At 40.5% G+C, this 18378-nt stretch overlaps 1 protein-coding gene across 4 annotated transcripts; it reads left to right on the top strand.

Annotated features, from left to right (window-relative positions):
- The first annotated feature begins 1359 nt into the window (after positions 1 to 1359).
- Positions 1360 to 17063, top strand: PRMT9 (protein arginine methyltransferase 9). 4 transcript variants are annotated; one of them, XM_084204699.1, is made up of 14 exons: positions 1360 to 1394; positions 2236 to 2338; positions 2881 to 3093; positions 3490 to 3638; positions 4491 to 4727; positions 5227 to 5394; positions 6460 to 6562; positions 7605 to 7711; positions 9390 to 9582; positions 13229 to 13412; positions 14519 to 15230; positions 15915 to 16068; positions 16471 to 16593; positions 16787 to 17063. In XM_084204699.1, the coding sequence occupies exons 3-14, from the start codon at positions 2908 to 2910 to the stop codon at positions 17000 to 17002; spliced, it is 2532 nt and encodes an 843-aa protein (XP_084060825.1). In that variant the 5' UTR covers positions 1360 to 1394; positions 2236 to 2338; positions 2881 to 2907; the 3' UTR covers positions 17003 to 17063. The 4 variants fall into 4 exon arrangements, with proteins under 4 accessions (XP_084060825.1, XP_084060826.1, XP_084060824.1 ...); XM_084204700.1 differs by lacking the exon at positions 1360 to 1394 and adding an exon at positions 1876 to 1982 and having other exon boundaries at positions 2267 to 2338; XM_084204698.1 differs by lacking the exon at positions 1360 to 1394 and adding an exon at positions 1887 to 1982.
- Positions 17064 to 18378: the final 1315 nt, after the last annotated feature.

Below are 18378 nucleotides of genomic sequence, written 5' to 3'. Positions count from 1 at the left end.
AGCACTTTTACCTCTGTCATGGGTTTAGTAGAGGGTTTAAAGAGTTTCCATCTAACTCCCATTTTGCTTATGACTGTGTCATCACAGCTGACTTGCAAGACCTTAGGGGTCTGATGCGTATGGGAGATACCTCGAGGCTGCATGCTCCCTCTCCTCTCATCCATCAGCAGTTCATATATGTAAACAGACTGGTCTGCAACCACCCACCATGCAGACCAACATTATTTATTCTGCTGTCAGCCAATTTGATGATTATTCTGGAAATAATGTATATCTCTGATGGGCATTCCTTTCTGTCACTCCTTCACAGCACGGGCTTTACCCAACAAATTATTTTAGAAAGCTGCTATATGTTTTATCAGTGTTACAAAGCATTGTATCCTGGGGCCATTTTTTCCTGAAGTGTTCCATCAGAAAGTTGTGAGTATGAAATTAACAAGTATCCTCCCCAGTCTTGAAATGAATGGACTCTTGTGAATTCCTAGGATTTTACACTGCCATATTTTAGTAATCTTCACAAATGGGTCAAATTAGCACACAGTACTATTTCATTTATGCTTAAAAATACGCCCTATAAATAATTTATGCTACCCAGTAGCATTTATTTGCTCTAACAAAAAATACAGCTCAATTAGTTTGGAGAACCATGGAGGGCCAGAGATAATTGCCCATTCCAGTATTTGGTACAGTGCAGCTCTTGTTACACTTCACTGACCACAGGTGATAATTGCATTGTTTTTTCCTCTCATTCTCGCTCGTGATGTCCCACAAGTGCTAACATTTTCTTTGCCTCATACTATCATCGTCTAGCTGGAAATATAATTAGGCCAAAGTCCAAGAAGGTTATTCCCTATCTGTAACTAATTTAAAGTTCATAGCTTTTTTTTTTTTTCAACAAGTTGATTTAATAAGGTATTATATCATCCTTTGGAGCTCAGTCCTCATATGAAGTATTTGATACTTTTTTAATATGATACTTGCACATCCTCATGGACTTAATTCAGCCCAAGTGCTTTCCCAGTAATGTTTTTTCTAGCACAACGCACGGTTTAGCTGCTAGTGTGTTCCATTTAGACTCGTGCTCCCACTCCGTATGTGCTCTTTTCATCTTGTTCAAAATGCTGGCCTGGCATTTTTACACAACGCTCATTTGTTTCTAAAAGGGTATGAACACACAATAGCCACAGCTGTAAAAGCGTGGAAGAGCCGCATTCGTGCTTTAAAACGGGAAAGTAAAGATGAGCAGCTTCCACACACTTCATAATTAGTAAACAATGCCCCGGCCTGTTTTTGTCCCAGAAGTAGGACATGACCGAATGAACTCTGCCTTTTAGAGCAGCACTCCGGGGCTCCGAATGGGGCAGTTCCCCGGAGCAGACGGTTCCACCGGCAAGGTAAGCGGTGGCACAGGCACGGGAGGGAGCAGGAGACGGAACTTGAGGCGTGCAGCAAAGCTCTGGATTTTGCTCCCCGTGATCTGCTGCTGCCGAGCAGAGCTCTCAATCAAAGTCCCAAGAGAAGTTTGTTTATGACTTAAAGCCTGTGTTGTTCTCCTCTGAGGTTCTCGGGAACTTACCAAGAGGAGAATTAAAACTTAAGAATCAGGAGCACCGTGACTACAGGGCAGTGGAGGGAGGCAGTGCGTACACAGCGCTGGGCAACATTTAAGGTGGTGGTTCTTCCGTGCCGGCCGAGCAGCCCTCAACAGCCCGGAGAGCCTAGGGACCACAGCGGACATGGCTGCGGATCCCTTCCATAGCCCTGCGCTGGCACAAGCTGCATTCCCAGCTTCAAGAGGCTTGGATGCGGGCTGAGACAGGCCGTGGCTAATGGAAACACCTTTACCCGCAGCACTGACTCCCACCCGGCGCCTGCGCGATGGCTCCGGCCCGGCAGCGCTATGGCCGCGGCCTGGGAGAGGCGCTCCGCGCACGGCGCCTGACGGATGGCCCTGGAGCCCGTGACGGATGGCCCTGGAGCAGGTGATGCCCGGGAGCAGGGCAAGCCCGCACCTCCCCCGCACCTGCCGGGGCGGCCCCTCGTGGGGCACGCCTGGAGGCCTGCGGCCCCTCGGCCGCCCTGCCCGGCCCCTCGGCCGGCGGCGAGGCCTCCCCGGCTCTGCGTGTCCCGGGGCGCGTTTGTGCGGCCAAGCTTTGTCTGCGTGCTCTTATTTATTTTACTGTACTTTTAAGAAAACAGAAAAGAAAAAGTCTAGTCGTGTTGTGTTTCTTGTAGTCCCTCTCCACGAAACCTTCATGTTCTTCAGCTTTGGGACCCGTCTCTACATGCTACAGCCGTGCTCACCTGAGTACCTTTAAGAGTTACAGCGGTAACACAGGCAAGTATAAGAATGTGCATATTGGCTCTGGTCGGTGTTTTAAATATTTTCTTAAAGGGAAAAAATCGCCGTGGTGCCTTCTGTAAAATAAACTGTGAACTCATTAGTTCTGTGATGCTTTGCTTTTTGAAGATGCTGTTCTAGGAGAAGAAATTTAACCTGCAGATTTTGCGGTTGACTGTGAAATTTATTGAGTGTATAAACTGCCAGTGTGCCAGACTCTCTGGTCAGAGACATGCTATGAAAATAAATTTTACAAAGTCAGAAATGTAATCTGGTTCCAGAACACCTGGTTTAACCTAGATGTGGTACGCGCTTGACTTTTGAATGGTGAACGCTCAGAGTTGATAGAATTATCAGTAGTGTAAACATTAGATGTTTTTAAATCTTTAGGACTTGGTGGGAGAAGAGATGTCTTTACTAAATGCCAGTGAACACTGAAATTTTTTTTATCTGTCAACTTTGTATACAAATGTTTTCACCTACAATATATAGTAATATAGTATGTGTGACCTTTTTATTTTTTCTTTTTTTTTTTATAGAATAAGTGAGTATTTACATCCTTCAGAATGCCCAACTCCAATGCCAAACTTCATTCTAACCACAGGGGTGGACGAGAAGCCAGCAGACGGGAATTGGTTTCCAGATCTTTGCAGAGTGCTCAGCATTGCCTGGAGAACCAGGATTTTGGAACTGCATATGCTCACTATCTCCTGGTACTAAATCTAGCTCCTGAGTTAAAAACTACTGTCAAAGTAAGTGCCCTTTAAATTACTTGGAATTTTAGTTATTCTAATTCTCTTGAGGTCTTTGTGACATATTTTGTGATTTGTTACATGTAACTGATTTCTGCTTTTATTGAAGACAGAATTGGGATGGCCAGTAATTTCTTTAATAAGCTCTGTATGTAGGGAGTTCATAGAATCTTCTTTTAGTCTCTGTGTGTCAATGGCATTTAATAAAAACAGGGCCTTGTTAGTATTGGAGCATGCATTAATATACACATGCAGGCTCTCAGTAAACACTGCTGAGTGCTGATCCTCGTGTGTGGGTGTCCAGGTGTATGTCAGAACACCTGCAGATGTTTTCAGGGCTCAGTTCCTACTTCTGACAGCTCCCAGCCCCTCAGTGGTCTGTGCTTTATTTTCTAGGAGACATTTCAGTTTACTCTCTTTAAATGGGCAGAAGAACTGGATTCTCTGGCACGGATTCAAGATCTGTTTAACTGCTATGAGCAAGCACTTGAACTGTATCCCAATGATGAAGTGATCTGTAACAGTATGGGAGAACATCTCTTCAGGTTTGCAGTGATGTGTATTCAGTTTTTGTAAGGGTCATGTCGTAAATACAAACACATTCAAATCTCTTTGTCTTAAATAGCTTAAAAAGAGTAGGCAGTGCTAAAATAAATGTTGCTAATCACAGCAAAAGTGGGAAAAAAAGCCACCATGTTTTGTTGTTGCTCAGGTCTTCTAATGCTAGAATTTTGAGACTGAAAAAATAGATCATAATCCAGGCGGTTTTAGTTAGGTTCCTTTTTGTAATTTCTTTGTTTTAAAGGAACACCTCTCTGAGCATTGTATTAAAACGTATACAAATACTTGATAGATTTAGAGCTTTTTTCAATGCTGTCTGATTTGAGATTTTGCTGTAGATATCATTAAAACTTGATTCAGATTAAAAATATGGTTTCTTTTAATTTCTTTTTCAAAATTGGCACTTAATGCAAAAGCTGGCAACTCAAAAATTTCATGGTTTTGCAGGATGTTCCAGTTAATAGAGTACTCACAGTTTTATAGCATTCTCTTGAGTTGAGTGTCTGTGGGACTAGATTGCAGAGCTGCTGCTGGCATGTTGTTGCCATGAATTCTTGTAAATAAAACCTGTTTTACTTTGTCAAAAGATGCAGTAGCGTATGAAGGTTGGTGCACACAATGGTGTTTCTGAGCTGGCTTTGCATTTTATGGTGGCTTGATGTAAAGCTATAAATCATTCTTTTTCATAAAGTAATGGCGCTGTTTCTAAAGATAATTTTTCTAACTAACACAGAATATTTCTGTTGTCTTTTGGCTGACATAAGACCTCTTTACAGACCCTCAGATGTTCACAGCTGCATGCATACTTTCCATTTGTTTGTCACTTTTGCTCTTAGAATGGGCTTCAGAGACGAAGCAGCTGGCTATTTCCATAAAGCAGTGAAGCTCAACCCCGACTTTGCCGACGCCAAGGAGAATTTTTACCGTGTTGCAAACTGGCTGGTGGAGCGCTGGCACTTCATCATGCTCAATGATGCCAGGAGGAACCTCACCTACCTCAGGGCCATTGAGAAGGCTGTGCACTCAGGGAGCAAATCTGTCCTGGATATCGGAACGGGAACAGGGATCTTGAGGTATGCCACAATGCACATTTCACAGGAACTTAATAGGAAAGTATTGGTTGCCTGAAAAAATTTGGCTGAGAGTGGAAAAAATAACAGCTTTGATCCTTTTATGGAGACAGAACTTAAAAAAGCAAGCAAAGCTTTCAGAAGCCAGTGAGTCTGGAGTAGTATTTTTTAAACTTTTTTTCATTATTTGTTGCAGATGCTTTTTGTGCCAGTAAGTGCTGCTGAAATTGAATTACTCACATGGGTTTTGAAGTTGTAATGTTATTTGTCCTGTCTTTAAATATTGACTGTAAAGAGTGGATTCAGCATAGCTGAGGGAGTGCCCTTATGCTAACTGTGGTGGTTTTTTTTGCTGATAACATATCAAGAGGGTATCAACTTGTGCAATATTAGTGTTCACATAAGAGATACCAGTTAATCTAAGGATGGTTTTTAGACTTGAACTGGTAGAAATACGAAGCAGATGTGGAGGAGGGGGAAACCCCTGATTCTTGTTTTTCAGTATGTTTGCAAAAAAGGCGGGAGCATCTTTTGTCTATGCCTGCGAATTATCCAAAACCATGTATGAACTTGCCTGTGATGTGGTGGCAGCAAATAAAATGGAAAGAGAGATCAAACTTCTGCATTTGAAGTCACTTGATATAGAAATTCCAAAGCACATACCTGAAAGGTACGTTGTTGCTTTCTCTTCTGATGGTGTTTTGAGTTTGCTCATCATTTCAAGAAAATAGGAGATGTCTTGTGACCTAAACAAGAAGTAATACTTCTGTGATATTGCTCATAATGTGAGAAGGTTCTCTGTGTCTTTTATGTGTTTGAAGAGCAGAAATGACAACATGTTCTTCAGATCATCCTAATTTCTATTGGTAGACAACAGTGTCATAAATTAAGGAGTTTAATTCTTTGATGGTGGGAGCTTTTGGGGCATATGTAATGATACTGCAGCAATGGGAAAAAATTAGATTACTATGTCATAAAAGTAATTTTAACACACTTTTATACTTCTAAGATCTTGTGGCTCACTTCTGCAGCCTTTGAACAGGATCGAGTTACTAACATCTAATGAAGTTCTGGCTATGGTACAGGCTCATGATCTGAAATGATGACACTCCTGGTTGAGGCCAATCAAGCCTTGCCTGATTGTGTCAGCTGAGCTACTGTAATACATGTATCCCTTTAGTGTGTATGAGTTACTAGATATCAGCTATTAATAAATAAATTACTGATGTTCTGGAAGTGTCTCCTCTTATTATGCCATATGTTTTCATGTTTAATTCCAGAGGACTTAAGATTTTAGGGTTGTTAGTCTGTGTAGGAATTTTTTTGTGCTTTGATTATAGTTTTGGAGGTTTTAATTCCTTTTTATGCACATGCATGAGTACATACTATTGCACAAAATATATATTCTGCAGTATCATTGGCTGTGTGCCCAGGCTGAAACATCTTCCTGTTTTGGCTAGATTCTTCCCACACAACTTATTTATAAATGCTGAGCAAGAAGCTTTACAGTAAATTCTTGCTCAATATTTGCTCTCTTTTATCTTCATCTTCAGTAGCTTCTGACAACAATTCAAAACACATAATTTTTTGGAAGAATTAAATTGTCCACATGTACTGAAACTCCTGGTAAAAGTTTTGCTCTGAGCTCATATTGGTATGGTGGGGGTTTTTTCTGTAAAAGAATGATTGATTGCTGACAAGAGTGTTTATTATATATCATGTTTTTCTTGTCTAGAGTTTCTCTGGTTGTCACAGAAACAGTCGATGCTGGTTTATTTGGAGAAGGAATTGTGGAGAGCTTGATACATGCTTGGGAACATCTGCTTTTACAACCAAAGGTAGGTGATGCGGGTACCTGTGCATGTGCACACATTCCAGACCTATGGGTATGAGAAACAGTTGTCTTGTAAATACTTCATTCCTTTTGGTATGCTAAAAATGAGTGATCTGGGCTTGCTCCATGAATTTGATTTTGATGAGAGGCAGTGAGGCAGAACTTTCATAGTACTTTTGTGAGCTCTGTTCTGAGTAAATTTGTATTTGCAGAGCATGTTTCCCTGATGTAACCTTCCTTCATCACAGATGGTTCACTCTTAATCACTGTTCATTCATTTATTTTAAATCTTTTTTGTCCCCCATCTTTGTAAGTGACAGCAAAAGGGTTTGTGTGGATTTTAAATGTACAGCCAGTCTAGGCAGAAAATGCTGAATTATGGCAGAGTTACTTCTCATTGTAACATTTGGGAACACTCAATTATAATTTGTTAAATGAATTAATTAATTTTTGCTGATTTGAAACTTTTTGGAAGACTGAGCAATTCCACTGGGTTTCAGATTTTACTTTATATTTTGTAGGTTTGCTAGTACATTAAGCAAAGTAATATGACAAGGAGTCTTACATAGCCTAATCTCTGTTAAGCTAATATTCATCCTAATAGAAGGACTTCTCTTTATTTTGTCCTTGCCTTGATTCCAGCTAATGTTAAAAAGAAGTTTTAGCTGGCTGAAACCTTTTGTGTTGTACTGAGTTGAAACTGATGACCTCTAGTGTTAAATACAGGAATGATGCATAACAAAAGAGTCCTGGAATGTTTCAGTGTAGTCTAACAGTGTTTTTCAATCTGCATTTTGTTAGAGTTACACAGAGGAAGTAGTAGACTGAAGAGTAAGGCTGATGCCTGGCTATATTGAGACACTGTATTTAAAAAACTCCTTTAATGGTCAACAGAATGCCAAAGAGTAGTGACTTTACCAGTCACTAAGAACTTAGCAATGTTTTGTCTGTCACTTGAATGGCTCACTAATATGTAATTTAGGCTTTTCAGTAACAGTAGAAATAAGCCACTGTCTCATTGCACGTTGTTGTTCGTGTTTTCACAGCCTAAAAACCAAGACATTAGTGCTGGAGACTATGGCAGAGTGATTCCTGCAAGTGCTACGATATTTGGGATGGCAGTGGAATGCAAAGAGATACGTAGGCATCACAGGTGTGTTTAAAATCTAGCACAGCTTGAATGCACATTTTTTATTTGGGAAGAGAGACCGGTTGTTTTTATTGCCCATTTCTCATTTACTTTGCTCTTTATTTTTTGAATGGCTGATTATCTGTTTAATGAAAAAGATTTCTGCTCCACATCTCACTCATCTCACTTCTGGAACTAATCCTGGTTCTAACCCCTGTAAAGCCTAAGTGTTGATAACCCCAGCTGTCTTTATCTGTCTGAATGTCCTGTCCTTTGCCTAATTCTGAACTGGCATACAGTAGAGTTTCTTTGCTGAGACCAGTTCTGACTGTGTATCAATGACTTTCATACTTATTCTAATCTTTTAGAACATTATCATTGTATGGAGACAGTCTCTGTCTGAGAGGTTTGGACTTGGGGTATTTGGGTGTAGGTTAGAGGAAACACTAACTTCTAGAGGAGCTCCAGTGCACTGGCTGAAAAGCAGCCAGGCTGCATCAGTGATTTCTCTAATGCAGTAGGTCTGGACAGTGGCCAAAAAGAGAAAGATCTGCCATCCCATGGTAGATGGTCCCAAAATAATTTCTTGTATAAGTTAATTATTCATCAGTTAGAAGAGGTTTTGCCTTGAAACTGGGCATTGACCATTACTTATGAAATTTAAATACAATGAAAGTTAATTTGCTGTTAACTTTGAATTGTTGAATTGATGTTCCATTTTAATAGCTTAAGGTCAGGTCATTAGCAGGACAGAAGTGATTGTCACAAATTAGTTATATGCTATAGGAAAAAAAAGTCACTGTTAAATTTCTTGCCTTTATAGTTTGAGATCCCTTTTTGCTCCAGTAATAGTTTTTAAGATTATTTTAACAAGTCCTGTTTTTATGTGAAAAACTTGCCTGTTCTCAGATTTAACCTACACAGATCTCTTTAAATTCTTCTGATGTTCATGCCTTCACATTTCCTCAAGTGTTTTTACAATCTACAGGAGAGCTTTGGGGTTTGGATGTTTTTTCTGAGCAGGAGGCCTAATGAAATAGCAGAGTATCTCTTTTCTCATGGTTTTTATATAATCTAGCACAGTTTCTGCCTTGAACAATTAATACAACTTTTCTTTGAGCATTTCCTCATGCTTTAATTTTTTTTTTGAGTGGTTAGAAGTAGACATAGAGTCCAGAATTGAATGAATACAGGATTTTTTTTTTCCGAAGTACATTTAAAAGTCAGTTTAATTTATCATCAAACACTGATTTATCTTGCTGAGAGAGAGCATCCCCTTTCAGTCAGTTGTTGATAATCTTGCATATCACAGCCATCTCTCTGTGCCTGATCTGATCTTCTGTTTTGTATTCTGTCCCATTCTTCCAGCAATTCTAAGTTATGCTTCATTGCTTGTGCTCTGATTGGTATTGGGGTTTTTACCTAGGACACAGTGAAATTCTTAATATGTCTTAATATCTTTTTCTTGGCTTCTGGTGTCAGCATTCAGTTCTGATTCTTAAAAGTGAGGTGCATTTTCTGTGCTTTAGAGGTGCTCTGAACATGACAAAAACCCCACAGAATTGTTTTAGTGTTTTTTAACTTCTCTATTCTAACACTCTGTACATTTTAAAAAAATTAGTCAGCCTAGGGAGAATTTCCTTTAGGTTTTTAGTCAAATTACTTGGAATTTAATTTCTCCTCTGTTTGCCTTTACTCCCAGAGTGGGAATGCAAGAAGTTGCTGGTGTGTGCTTGTCAAATTCAGTGCAGTTCTTCAGTCCCACCCATGCTGCTGCTGGCTCAGAGGAAACTGTGGAGCCCTACACCACCGAGAAGCTCAGTCGTATTCCTGGGGGTTACAGAGCCCTCACAGAGCCCTGTCAAGTCATGACAGTAGATTTCAATGATCTGCAGGTAGTGATTTTTCTTACACCCTTCTTAAGTAATCTTGTTATGGTAGTGAAAGTCCCATATGTCATTTGGTTTTGGGTTCAACTTCAGAACAGTTCACAAGTGCAAAGTTGGCAGGGCTGCTCTGAAATCTTCTGCTGGTTTTGATGCTTGTCTGGTTGTGTGGTGATGTGATTCCTCAAATGGCAGTCTGTAATTTTTTTGAAGGTGGAGTTTTTTTGTTTATTGGGCATAGCTTAGGGAACTTCATAAACTACCTCACTGTAAGATCAAACAGCTGCCAGCCTCAGCAGAGGGAGGAGAAGGAAGGATGCAAGAGATCCATCCTAAATGATTTATGCAGTTGTGGAGCTGACTTAGTTTATTTCTCTAAAGTCACTCTTCACAAAGCTCTTGAAGACAGGAGAAAGGCTGTATTTTTCCATCTGGCATATAAATGTAAATGTTAGTGGGTAAATGTAAAAGAGGAGATGGAGAAATTATTCTATTCAGCCATTTGATTCCACACTTCAGCTCCTTTGTATCTTAGGGTATTTCTATAATAGGGCATTGTACAATCTAGTAACATAATTTTGTGTATTTGGCACAAAATAGATTTGTATGTGTATGCTAAATAGGGCTGAATGGAAGGCAAGGAGCTCAGCCCCTGCAGCTGAGCTTGCTAAAAAGATGATACAGCTGATCTCTGGTGTGCTTCTTGCTCATTGACCTGTGGTGAGGAGCTGGCATTGAGTCAGAGCTTAAAATAGATTCTGTTATATAAATGAAATTATTCTTGGCTGCTGCTTGGTCAGGAGTTGCAGTTTCTGAATCAATAGCTATTCCTAGTTGGCTTGTCTGACATCCTGAGATGAAAAATGAAATAAGACAGGGCTCTTCAGTATACTATTGGGAGCAATCTCTGTGACCTAATGTTGCTTCTGCTTCCAGTGTCAATAAGAAACTATTGCTCTCATCTGAGAGATGTCTGTTCTTAAGCATCTGCCTGCTGGCAAACATGTAAAGATAATTTTAAAGAGTAAAGAACAGTGTTATTCTTTAAATCATGTTTCAGAAGTGCTCCTTTGAAGTTTTGGTTAGATTAAGGGAGTGCTCCTGTCATGAAATGTTAAGATATCATAAGTAAAAAGGAAGAAATGCCTCTGTTATGAATCACTGATGTGGTTGGGAATCCTTGGTTACTGTTTGTTGTTACTTTGTCACTGGGCAAATGTGGCAGTTCCAAACACTGGTAGGTTACTTTCATCATGGATTTTTGCTTTGGGGCTTTTTTTATATGTTGTCATGGCCACACCTGGATGTTCAATCAATGCAGCTAAAAATGAGAAAAAGTTGTCTTTGTTCCTATTGTAATAAGAAAAAAATCCTCCTAAACTTAAAAACAGTAGCAGAATCACCACCTAAGAACAGAAATTCAGGTAAAAAATCACTTAGCACTAGTAAGGTAATTTGGTAAGACCTATTTTCTAAACTTCTATTTCAAAGAACTAGAGCGATGTTGCATTTATTCTGCTTGTGCTAATTGTCCTGACCTAAACTGGCAGAACTGAGAAGAAGGCTTAAAATACAGTACAACAGTGTTTTTCAAACTGAGGTGTAGGAGTTTTCAAATACATCAGTACAGATCAGAGAAATAATAAGTCAGAATTCACAAATAATAATAATTTCAAAAAAGCAGCTGCTTTATGGTGATTGCTTTATTACTGTTGTTATTAGCAGCAGCAGCTCAGTCCCTCCCAGGCAGGGGAATGAGGTGTGGCTGTAATTACACTTGCATCCAGCCAGGTGCTGCCTGTGTGCATGTTTGCTGGCAGCAAATCAGTGCCATTGGCAGGGGAAATGTTTACTTCTGCAGCCGGTAATTAAAGCTCAGTCTCACTTTCAGGGCCTAAAGGAACTGTGCTTTTGCCAACAGTTTCAGATTTTGGCTCTTCCTAATCCCTCATGAGAAGTTGTGGTGTGGAATATGTGAGAAATTGTGGATCAAGACATAGGAAACTCAGTCACTGCATTTTTGCTGTAGATTTTCCTTCTGTTCATAGGAACATTTTCTCATTCAGAGGACATGTGTGGCATTAAATCATTTTGGGGTTTTACTGCCTATTCCTGTGCCATTGCTTTATTTCCTTGGCTCTCTCTTAACAAGACTACTTGATAAATTGCCATCCTGATGTGCTATGGCTCTTTAAGTCTGTAACTGGCATAAGTAATAGAAGAAGGTTTATAAAGTGGCAAATGTGAGAAATAAGTATGGGTTAAGCAGCATGGCAGAGAGCAGGGAAAGCAGAAATAAGCCTTCAAATGGGTTTGTAAGTGATGGCAATGTAACACTGCAGTTACTAGAACTCACTGGATGAGAACCTTGGGCCTGCTGCTGTTGAGGAATAAGCAGGGAGAATACTACTAATACCAAATACACTTCTATACCTCTCCAACTCCCCAGAAACCAAGAACCAGATGCATGCTTGTGCTCTTGCTGTCTTATTTCAAGGGGCTTGATGCCATCAAAGCTTCAACTGACTGCTCTTTCCTTCTCTAGCTACCAAAAGGATGACTGGCAGCAAATCACTTCTGTTGAAGAGAGTGACATCTTACTATGAACTTTGTTATCATTCAGTAATTTTAACTTGCCCATTGTTCAGCCATCTCAGTTGTAAAAAGAGGGATAGACAAGCTCTTGGAGAACACAGAACGAAGAGGGAAGAATAAGAAACCCAGTGACAGCTAGTCCTGTCCTCAGAGCAGGACATGAACTTTTATTTTGCCATGTGTATTTTGAGATTGAAATGTAAAGAGAACAAGTGTTCATAAGCAGATCAGGAAGTTGATAAATGTTTTGGAAGGGCTGTTACAAAGCAGAATGGCTGTGACTGAGAGAACCTTTGGTCCCTTGTGCTTGACCTCCTGTTAATTGGTTTATGCTGGAACTAAAACATGGTCCTTTTGTGCTTGTGAATGTTGGTAGCAGAAGGTAATTCCTGAGACAAATAAATTGTACATGGAAAAAGGCTCAGTTCTTGTTACATATTTAAAACTTTGTAGGAGTATTGGAGAATTTATGAATGAGCCCTTTAGGATAGACCTTAAGATCTTCCCAGTAGTGAGATCGTACATGCCTGAGCTTTTACACAAGCCCAGATAGCAGTTAAAACACCCTCAGAGATGTTTGACTTCCTGTTTTTATGATGACTCTGCAAGCCTGTGTTTGAGCAAATTCACAGTACACGGTATTTCTAGAACTGATTGAACACAGGTTTTAAGTGAAACATGTGCCTGAGCATTGGCTTGAGTTCAGCCAAAAGCCTGGCTCTGTTTTTATTCATTCTTGTAAGGCAAGCCCTGCCAGTCTGAAGTTGTTCTTGTAGTTTTCAATGGGTTTAAATGTGTGTTCTTAGATGTAGGCATGTTTGCTTCTCATGGATGCGGGCTGTCCATGTGGGAAATGGTTCTTGCATGTGGGAAGACAGTTCCTGTGCTAATGAGTACTAATGATGATAATTGGTATTGTAGAGGCTTGGTAACTTCAAGTTTCTGTTGGGTGCCCTCATGAATTGGTGCAGAAATTTTGAACGATTTAGTTTAATGAAACCAATTTTTATTTATGGAAATAAACTCCACCACTTTTTTTTTGTCTTTCTGCCTTGGTCAGGAGCTGAAAAGCCTAGCAGCTAGAAAGCCCTGGAAGCTCAGCCTGCCAGTCACTGAAGGAGGAATACTGGATGCTGTTGTAGTGTGGTTTGTACTGCAGCTTGATGATGAGCATTCTCTATCTACAAGTCCCAGTGAGGAAACTTGCTGGGAACAGGCTGTGTATCCTGTGCAGGGCCTCCTCGGTATGTACTGTGAGTTTGCTTGTTGTGGTACATTAACTTGGTTTCATTTTGGGGTTTTTTTTTTCATTTTGATAAGTTAGCTTATCTCAGAGATTAGGAAGTCTAAACAGGATTGGAAGTTTAACAGCAAGTAGCTGAGAGGTGGTTCCTGATCATGTTTCTGGTCTGTAGAGCACAGTCCCTTCATCAGGGCTTGTTTGTGGGACTTTGCTGTTAAGCAGAGGAGATCTGGGAGAAGGCTTTTCATTAAGTTGGGTTTTTTTCTGTACTGAATTTAATGCATTGTGGAGCATCTCCAAAATGTGGGCTACTGACTGGCTCACTTGCGACTTAGGGAGAGGAAAGGAGGGGGCAAAGTGAGGTAGGAATTGCTAGCTGCTGCTGCCACCAAACCAAAACTAAACATTCTTACCTACCCCTTGCCCCATGTGGGATTCAGCTTGAATACTCTCCACATACAGGCATTGGCAGTGTAATTTTTTATTCACCCACCTTTTATTTTCCTGTTTCGTAGGGTCTTAGAATATCTCAAGCTGGAAGGGCCCCATAAGAATCATAGAGTCCAGCTTCCTGCTTCTTGCAGGACTACCCAAAATTAAATCACCTGTCTAAGAGCATTATCCAGGTGCTCCTTGCACTCTGGCAGGTGTGGTGCTGTGACTCCTACCCTGGGGAACCCATTCCAGTGACTGATAATCCTGTGGGTGAAGCACCTTTTCTGAATGTGCATCTGAACTTCCCTGATGCAGCTTTATTCCATTTCCTCATGCGCTGTCCCTGAAAGGGATCAGCACCTTCCCCTCCACTGCTACCCTTAAGGGGGCTTCTAGACTGCAGTGAGATCTTCCCTCAGCCTGCTCTTCTCCAGGCTGAACAAAACAAGTGCCCTCAGCTGCTCTTCATAAGTCTTGCCCCTGAGGCCTTTTCTCTGTCTTGGTCACCCTGCTCTGCACACACTCTAATGGTTTGATGTCCTCATACTGTGGCACAGATATGAACAAATGAGATATTCCAGTGGGTGGGTTGGTTTGTTTGTTTCAAGCACCATAAGGCTCTTCAGTGATGTGTCTGTAACTGACTCTCCTTTTATATGCTCTTTTGCTAAGATTATTCTGTGAAGACTGGAGATACTGTGATGATGGAAGTTTGCTGCCAAGACTGCTACTTGAAGATCCAGAAGATTTCTTCTTTGCCTTCAGAGTGTGGGATGGATTTCAGTGACAGAGACGACACACTGAGTTTGGGCAATGAGGCTGAATTATGTAATGCTCTGGCTGGACTTCAGACAAGCACCAAACAGGATGGCAGCACTCCAGTGTGTGTGCTGGAATCCACAGAAATAGCCCTGCTGAATGACATAGCCTACCATGAATGCTTTAGAGCTGCCATGAGCAAAGTGCTGCTGTCATTGAATCCAAGTAAGGACTTGCACTCCATGGACGTTGATGGACATGGCAGCGGGATAAACCTCCAAGAGAATCAAAACACAAGCTCTCTAGGTGTGGATCCTGATGCTTTGTACATTTTAGATGTATCTGAAGGCTTCTCCATCCTGCCAATTATAGCTGGCAAGCTTGGACCAGTTAGAGCCTACAGTTCTGTTGAGAAGGATCAGCATCAGGCAGCACTTCATGTCATTGCAGAAGCAAACCATTTCCCTAAGGAAACATTAGAGTTTTGGCTCAGCCACTTAGAAGAAGAAAGTGTGGTGCTACAGAGACCCAAGTCAGACAAATTGTGGAGTATTATTATCTTGGATGTTATAGAGCCATCAGGTTTAATCCAGCAGGAAGTGATGGAAAAGGCTGCAATATCCAGGTACAGTATAAAAGGACAAAAATATTCCTAGGACTCTGTAATTACCTGAAGAATTTTGAGAATATTTCTTGTAACTATGTAATTACTGTTACATTTCTTCTGTAGAAAAAGGGTTTTTCCTTGGATTGAGCCTCCCAGTGTTTCTGGCATGACCATTGTATACATTTTTTTTTTTTTTTTAAAGCATCAAGATTTCACCATCTCAGATTCCTTTGATTTTTTTTAATGCAAGAATCTGTATGATCATATTCCTTGGTCTGTGAGAATACTGCAGGATAACAAAGAATAACCAAGGTAGCTTTTAGTGCAAGTTTAGAAAAGCCCAGATTCATGTACATGTCAAACGGTTGTCGGAACAATCTGGTCCTGCTAAAAGACAAACCCATGGTGTTAGAACAGCCAGGGAGGCAGCAGCAAAGCTGCTGTTCCTCACAGCAGGAGTGGGAAGGAAGGCAGAGGAGAAGTAAAATAATGGAAATGCGTATCTAACTGTGAAATGGATTTATCCCCTTTTGTGGGCCTAGGGAAACCTCACTGTTCACCTTTGTGTTTAGTGGTGGCACGTTTTGCTTAGGAGCACTTGACTTCAGAGCAAGAACTAGTGTGCCTTTCTTAAACGTCTTACTGTTCTCTCATTACTGTTGATTGATCAGCTTTACAGGTGAAATCCCTCTTATTTTACAGGTGTTTACTTCACAGTGGAGGGAAGATTTTTCCACAGTATGTGTTGGTATATGGGATGCTTGTAGAATCAGAGTCTCTGTTGCTGGAGAGTGCTGTTCAAGGAACAGAACCAACCCTGGGGTTTAATATAGCCCCTTTCATCAACCAGTTCAAGGTAGGAAGCTGGTGGGTGGCTTCCAGGCGTGGTTTCAAAGCTGCAGCTGTTTAGCTGTTTAGATTTGGTGTGAACTAGAAAAAAACACTGTTGAAATTCTCAAGAGAGGTTTTTGTGACCACACAGAGACCTTGACATAAACTAAAATGGGTGGTGTTTGTTTTAGAACAGGCAGGGAAGTTTTGTCCCTGTTACTGTATAGAAGAATGACTGTGCAGTTACTGTTCCCAGGCAACTGGGATTCCAGTGTTTCAAAAGGGATTAGAGGGCTGTATTTTGCATTTTGTCTATCTCTGATAGCCATTCCAGTAATTCCTGGTAATTCTAGTGTTATGATTAAGTTTACTACTTTTTCCCTTTGTAATGGATTTTGCTGCCTGAAGTTCTGGTCTGTACTTTCAGGTACCTGTTCGTGTGTATTTGGATCTCTCCACATTACCCTGTGTACCCTTGAGTAAGCCAGCAGAGCTTTTAAGGCTGGATCTCATGGACCCTCTGCTGAACAGCCCCAGCAGAGAAGTGAAGGTGAGTTCTGGGGCCCAAAATGCATTTAGCTACTCTTCTGCAGTGCTGCTTCTTAATTGCTCCCATGGGCAAAACATTTCAATACAGGATTTATTTGTCCACAGCTGTCTCTGAAAAGGATTGAAAAGATTTGAACTACTTCCTTTTCAAAGAACAAAGTAGTATAACTGATCCTTATTTTAAATATTTTTAGGTACAAATTTGTAAGTCCGGCCGGGTCACTGCCATTCCCTTCTGGTATCACATCCATCTAGATGAAGACCATAGCTTGGACACATCTGATGAGTCCTCACACTGGAAACAAGCTGCAGTTGTTCTGGATGAGCCCATCCCAGTTCAAGCTGGAAATGAACTTGTACTTGATGTCCAACACCATAAAAGCAATATTAGCATTACAGTTAAAAGGTGAAGAATGTCCTGTGTGATTTGTGCTTAATTACCTATGGATAAACTGAATGTTCAAAACAACACTGCTGTTACTTTGTATTAAAGTCTAAACTTTATTTACTGATCAAAAAGGCTAATTTGTTGTTGTAATAAGAGATACTGGTGGACTAAAATTTGCACTGTAAGGGTATCCTAGCAAGCTAGAGGAGGTATTGTCTTCACTGAAGCACAAACCTGATTGCTGGCTTGTGTAGTGACTGCAGCAGTGGGACAGAGTTCTGCTACCAGGTCAGCTGTAGTGAGAGAAAAAAAGCACCTGGGTACCTGTACCAGCAATAAACAGCTGTGGCTGTTTGGGACAGAGTCCTTGTTTCTCAAACTGTGATTCAACTTCTCAGTTGCCTCCTACATCAGTGTATTGAGATGTTACCCTTGTAAGAGGACTGAACAGCATTCCAACTGCAGTATCATATTACAAAATAGTGCTGCACACAGAGCATTCTAAAAAGCTGTAAAGGAGTGCTGTTGGGTAACTCAAGCTATATAATGGAAGGTAAAACTGGTAAACTTTATAGAATCCCCGAGAGAATTTTTTCTGGGAATACAATGGGAATTAGCTGTAGCAAGTTGTATAAAATACATCAGTCACTGCAGTGCTCCTGCTGATCTACAGCATTACATCTTGGTATAATGCAGGTAACCAGTTCCTTCTACTATATTTGTATACAAGTGGAAGACTAAAAAAAAGCTTTGAACTCAGCACTGATTTTACCTCTGCAGAGAGGAGGAAGATTGTTAGCAAGATTTTTCTGTAGCTAAGCTGCTTTTTACTGTGCAGTCTGTTTAATAGAGAAGAGGCAATTCTGTGATCTTGCCTTAACAGCAGCCAGTATAAAGAGCCATCCAAAAATTATTCTTCTATAAGTTCTGGGCCTGCTGAAGTCATTATATACTTTTCATTAGGTCAGACATTTCAGATAGTTTCATTTATTTCTATATATCCATTTCTATTTATTTCCGTAAAGTCTGCTCAGTTTAACTTCAGGGACTGTTAGAGCTGGAGTTGTCCCAGCCTCAGCTGAACCTGCACCTGAGAAATTGCTGTAATAAAGCTGCTTTTAGAAGGGTGGAGGAAACATCTCCATTTTATTTTTTTCCAAAGTAGAGGCACAAAGTCATGTTTTCTGAAGATTAAGTAACGGGATACCAACCTTTATCCAAGGGATATGATGTATAATGAAATGCAGATGAGTTAGAGTAGGACAGAGGATTTGATACTACATAAAAACACTGATACTACAGTGTTTCTTAAACACAAAACCTAAAACCATGATCCATAAAATTTTAAGTTAGTCTAACAACTAAACCTGGTAGGTACATGGGGATTTCACCAGAGTG

Source organism: Fringilla coelebs (genome assembly GCF_963513975.1).
Source record: "Fringilla coelebs genome assembly, chromosome: 4".
Classification (NCBI taxonomy): Eukaryota; Metazoa; Chordata; class Aves; order Passeriformes; family Fringillidae; genus Fringilla; species Fringilla coelebs.
This window is presented reverse-complemented; position numbering and strand designations above follow the sequence as displayed.